The 6000-nt window shown below is 46.5% G+C and overlaps 1 protein-coding gene across 1 annotated transcript in view; it reads left to right on the top strand.

Moving 5' to 3' along the window:
* Positions 1-4632: 4632 nt before the first annotated feature.
* Txnrd3 (thioredoxin reductase 3) overlaps positions 4633-6000 on the top strand; it is a 40273-nt gene continuing 38905 nt past the window's right edge. The window contains exon 1 of the mRNA XM_077793456.1: positions 4633-4901. Within this exon, the coding sequence (XP_077649582.1) occupies positions 4698-4901 (204 nt within the window). The 5' untranslated portion in view covers positions 4633-4697. The remainder of the gene's footprint in view (positions 4902-6000) is intronic.

Here is a 6000-nt window from a genome sequence, read left to right as displayed (position 1 = left end):
TGGAAGCAGCGCTCAGTTTTCTTCCAGCGCCCAGAGTTACGGAGGAGGCCCCTGAGGCCCAGCTGACTCTTGCACCTACCGATTTTGGAAGCTTATAGGCTATTTCCACTCTTATATTTCGAATTATTTTCTTTGGTACCGGGAATTGAACACAGGGCACTTGACCACTGAGCCGCATCCGCAGCTCCCCCTTTATTTCTGTATTTTTATTTATAGATGCGATCTTGCTGAGTTGCTTAGGGCCTCGCTAAATTGCTGAGGCTGGCCTCCAATCCACGATCCTCCTGCCTCAGCCTCCTGAGCCACTGGGATTAAAGGCGTGTATCACTGCACGTGGCTTAATTTTCTGCCTTTTTACCTTATTCCATATTTTGAGAAAATTTTTTTCTATGTAGACCTAGACATATGCACAAACATGTAGATATAAATACAGATATATTACATATATATTGCCTTTTCTGTTTCTATGAAGAATGTTATTGGGATTTTAACAGGAACGGCATTAAATCTGTAGAACACTTTTGGTAGTATGGTCATGACAACAGTTTTTATACACATATCCATAAAATTTGACAGCACTTCAAAATCAATGGACATTTTTATGGTTTTCTTCTTTTTTGTATCTTCTTATGCTTGGCTTATTTATTCAATATATTCTTTTCTAAAAGATCCAAGAAATAATTGATAGAATTCACAATTTATACTTGTTTTATTTTTGGCTCTGGGGATCTATCCCAGGGGCACTTTGCCAGTAACCCCATACCTCACCCTTTTCATTTTTTATTCTGTGTCAGGGTCTAAGTTGCTGAGGGTCTTGCTGCGTGGCTGAGGCTGGCCTCAATGTTGCAGTCCTCCTGTCTTGGCCTCCTGGGTCACTGGGATTACAGATGGGTGCCACTGCGCTCAACACCATTCACATTTTAAAAAACATTTTCAGTTATTGATGGACCTTTATTTATGTATGAATTTATACGTGGTGCTGAGAATCGAACCCAGTGCCTCACCCATGCTAGGCAAGCGCTCTGCCACCGAGCCCCAGCCTCAGTCCCACAATTCACATGGTTAAACAGTACAATTTGGGGACTTTTAATATATTCTCTGGGGCTGTAGTTCAGTGGCAGAGCGTTTGACTAGCACGTGTGAGGCACTGGGTTCCATCCTCAGCACCACATAAAAAATAGATGATAAAATAAAGGCATGCTGTCCATCTACTGTTACATAAAACATATTTTTTAAAGATTCAGGTTTTGTCTCAGTGAGCTGAATCAATTTTAAAACATCTTTAATACACACCTTCTGCCATCATGTACTGCTTTGGCACAAGCCCCAAAAGTGACCATGCCAAGCACTCCGGAACCAAAACATCTCCGTCTCTGAGCCAAAATAAACCTTTCACTCTTTTAAGTTATTTATCTCAGGGATTTTGTCACAGTCCGGTAAAGCTGACTAACGCAGATGGAAGAAGTTACGTGTGCAACTACCCCCAAAAGAAATCATATCTGACCACAGTAATATTTGGGGAAAAAAGTAAATTTAAGGACTAAAGAATCACACAGGACAAAGAAGCATTTAAAAAAATTTTTTTTTTTTTAGTTGTAGATGGACACAATACCTTTATTTTCTTTATGTATTTTTATGTGATACTGAGGATGGAACCCAGGGCCCCACACAGGTTAGCAAGGGCTCCTCCACCTCTGAGCCCCAACCCCAGCCCTGATTTTCTTTTCTTTATGTTTGTATCCACCACATTTTCTTTATCCACTCCTCTGTTGAAAGGCACCGAGGTTGGTTCCCTAGCTTAGCTTTTGTGAATTGAGCTGCTGTAGCAATCCATGTGGCTGCGTCCCTGTCATGTGCTGATTTTCAGTCCTTTGGGTATAAACCAAGGAGTGGGACAGCTGGGTCCCATGGTGGTTCCGTTTCTAGTTTTCTGAGGCATCTCCATCCTGCTCTCCACCATGGTTACACCAATCTGCAGTCCCACCAGCCATGTCTGAGTGTGCCTTTCCCCACACCCTCACCAACACTCGTTGTTGCCTAGATTCTTGAGGATTTCCTTTCTGGCTGCAGTGAGTAGTTCTGATTTGAGAGTTTTGATTCTCTAATTGATAGCGATGTTGAAAAATTTTTTATATATTTGTTAATCGATTTGTACTTCTTCTGAGAAGTGCCTGTTCAGTTCCTTAGCCCATTTATAGATTGGATTTTTTTTGGTATTAAGTTTTTTGAGTTCTTTATATATCCTAGAGATTATTGCTTCATCGGAGATGCATGTGGTGAAGATTTTGTCCCAGTCTGTAGGCTCTCTCCTCACGTGACTGATTGTTTCTTTTGCTGAGAAGAAGCTTTTTAATTTGAATCCATCCCATTTATCAGTTCTTGGTTTTTCTACTTGCACTTTAGGAGTCTTGTTAAGGAAGTTAGTGCCTAAGCCGACGTGGTGAAGATTTGGCCTACTTTTTCTTCTATTAGGCACAGGGCCTCTGTTCCTGTGCCTGGTTTTTGATCCACTTTGAGTTGAGTTTCGTGCAGAGTGAGAGTTGGGGATTTAATTTCATTTTGCTACCTATGGACTTGCAGTTTTCCCAGCACCATTTGTTGAAGAGGCTATCTTTTCTCCAATGAATGTTTTTGGCACCTTTATCTAGTATGAGATAACTGTATTGATATGGGGTTTTCTCTGTACCTTCTATTCTGTACCATTGGTCTGGGTGTCTGTTTTGGTGCTAATGCCATGCCGTTTTTGTTACTATGGCTCTGGGGTATAGTTTAAGGTCTGATACTGTGATGCCACCTGCTTCACTCTTCTTGCTGAGGATTGCTTTGTCTACTCTGGGTCTGTTATTTCTCCAAATGAATTTCATGATGGCCTTTTCTATTTCTATGAAGAATGTCATTGGGATTTTAATAGGAATTGCATTAAATCTGTATAATGCTTTTGGTAGTGTGACTGTTTTGACAATATTCTGCCTACCTAAGAGCATGGGAGATCTTTCCATCTTCTAAGGTCTTCTGCAATTTCTTTTTTTAGTGTTCTGTAGTTTTGATTGTAGAGGTTTTTCACTTCTTTTTTTAGGTGGATTCCCAAGTATTTTATTTTTTTGAGGCGATTGTGAATGGGGTAGTTTCCCTGATTTCCCTTGCAGTGAATCACTGATGTTTAAGAATGTGTTTGATGTATGGGTGTTGATTTTATATCCTACTACTTTGCTGAATTCATTCGTTAGTTCTAGACATTTTCTGGTGGAGTTTTGGGGATCTTCTAAATATAGAATCAAATAGTGATCGCTTGAGTTCTTCTTTTCCTATTCCTAATCCTTTAATGTCTTCATCTGTCTGACTGCTCTGTCCAGAGTTTCAGGACTCTGCTGCAGAGAATTGTTGGAAGAGGGCAGCCCTGTCTTGTTCCACTTTTTAGGGGTAATGGTTTCAATTTTTCTCCATTTAGAATGGCATTGGCCTTGGGCTTAGCCAATATAGCTTTATTTTTTTATATTTTCTTTTTTAGTTGAAGTTGGGCACAATACCTTCATTTTATTTATTTTTATGTGGTGCTAAAGGATTGAACCCAGGGCCTCACACATGCAAGGCGAGCCCTCTACCCCTGAGCTAAAACCCCAGCCCTGCCTATATAGCTTTTGCTGTGTTGAGGTATGTTCTTACTATCCCTAGTTTTTCTGGTGTTTTGAAGATGAGGGGTGCTGTCTTTTGTCAAATGCTTTCTCTGCATCTATTGAGATAATCATAAGATTCTTGTCTTTAAATCTATCGATGTGATGAATTATGTTTATTGATTTTCCTATGTTGAACCAGCCCTGCATCACTGGGATATGAACCCCACTTGATGATAGGGCACTATCTTTTAGATATGTTTTTGTATGTGATTTGCCAGGATTTTATTGAGAATTTGTGCATCTATGTTCATCAGGAATAGTGATCCGAGTTTTTTTTTTCCTTGATGTGTCTTTGTCTGGTTTTGATGAGATGATGATAGTTTGATTTGTCTTTGCTACTGTTTTTAAAAAATATTTTTCCAGTTGCAGATGGACACAGTACCTTTACTGGTTGATTTTTATGTGGTGCTGAGGATTGACACACACATGAGGCCATCGCTGTTCTGCTGGGCCACAACCCCAGCCCGGTGTCTGCTACTCTTATGTGTGGCTTCAGGTTTGGTGAAAACAGGAACAACAAAGAACCCAGCATGTGTTATTTTTGCCATGCGAACCTTTCTTTTATAAAAGGAAACAACAGATGGGTTAAATTCAAGTTAAGGAATGGAAAAAAAAAATAGAAACGACTCCAAGAAAATAAAACAAAGGAACTACCAAAGTCAAAAGCAGGAATCTGTGAATGAGGAAACCAGGGGGTTTGATCAAGCGCAGGGCCAGGCGGGCTGGGCGGGGCGAGGGCGGCCCAGGGGGCGGGGCGAGGGCGGCCCAGGGGGCGGGGCGAGGGCGGCCCAGGGGGCGGGGCGAGGGCGGGGCGAACGGCCGCCCCCAGGGCCCGTGGCCAGTGCGGGGCGTGTGTGTGGAGTTTGGGCCGCAGTTGGGGTGCCGCCGCCGCCCTCGTCCAGGTTCCTACGGAGACCCGGCCCCGTCCCGGCCGGGAGTGAGAGCGAGGCCCTGGAGCAGCCGCCGTCCCCACCACCGCCGACACTGTCGACGGCGGCGCAGACCTCGCCGAGGTTGGGGAAGATGAGTGTCCCCAACCGTCGCCTAGCCAGCGTCCGCGGCGTGCCCGTGTCATCGCCTCCCGGGCGCCGCGCCCGCCTGACGTCTCCCGGGACCAGCCAGCAGCCCCCTGAGGCCCGGGAGGAGATGCGGCGCCGCGTCAAGAACCTCATCGAGGGGAGCCGGGTGATGATCTTCAGCAAGACCTACTGCCCGCACAGCTCCCGGGTAGGCGGCCGGCCGAGGGAGGGCCGCGGGGAGACGGAGGGACGCGGGGGCGGGGCCTAGGGGAGGGGCGGGGCCTAGGGGAGGGGCGGGGCCTCGGGAGGGACGCAGAGGGCGGGGCATCGTGGTGGGGCGGGGCCTCGGGAGGGAGGGCCGCGGGGAGATGGAGGGACGCAGGGGGCGGGGCCTAAGGGGAGGGGCGGGGCCTCGGGAGGGAGAGCCGCGGGGAGACGGAGGGACGCAGGGGGCGGGGCCTAGGGGGAGGGGCGGGGCCTCGGGAGGGAGAGCCGCGGGGAGACGGAGGGACGCAGGGGGCGGGGCCTCGGGAGGGACGCAGAGGGTGGGGCATCGTGGTGGGGCGGGGCCCCCGGAGGGAGGGCCACAGGGCCTGGGCATTGGGCGGAGCTTAGGGTTGGGGGCGGGGCCTCGGGAGCTTGGAGCCCAGCCAGGCTGAGTCCTGGGACCTGGAACTCGGACTGCTGCCTGCTGGTCACCCGCTTGTCCTAGCTCTGCTGGCTTTGAACTTGATGTTGGCTGGCTAAAAATGTGTATCAAGACAGGAAAAAAAAATAATTTTTAAATAAAGTTTTGTCTTGATGAAAATGGTGGTGCAAACCGAGGGAACGACTTCGGAGTCCGCAGAGCAGCATTCAGATCCCACTGATAAAAACTGGGTGACCTTGACCCGGTTCCAGAGCTGGGCAGAAGCTGCCTTTCCACATCTTGTATAAGGAAGGTAAAGGAAGGTTGTGAAGAGGATTAAAAAGTCAGGGGTAGCTTTAAACTCCTCTGCACATGAACTTTGGGGCTGGGCAGGCGCTCAGCGTTATTTCTAGGGATGACTCTACTGAGTGTTAAGGGGAACCCACTTAGAAATGGGCCTTTGGAAGATAACCCACCTGTAAAGTAGGAACTCTGAACATTTTGAAATTTATTTCACATTAGCAGAGAGATGAAATAATGAAAGGTTGGAAGATAATATGCAAAGCCCTGAACTCTTGGGTCAGGTTCATGAAATGATAAGCTATTATTCAAATTCGAGGTTACATTGAGGTATATCTATAGCTCTATTCATGCATATCAATTGTAAAGAGTAATAAAA

Source organism: Urocitellus parryii, chromosome 16 (assembly GCF_045843805.1).
Source record: "Urocitellus parryii isolate mUroPar1 chromosome 16, mUroPar1.hap1, whole genome shotgun sequence".
NCBI lineage: Eukaryota > Metazoa > Chordata > Mammalia > Rodentia > Sciuridae > Urocitellus > Urocitellus parryii.
This window is presented reverse-complemented; position numbering and strand designations above follow the sequence as displayed.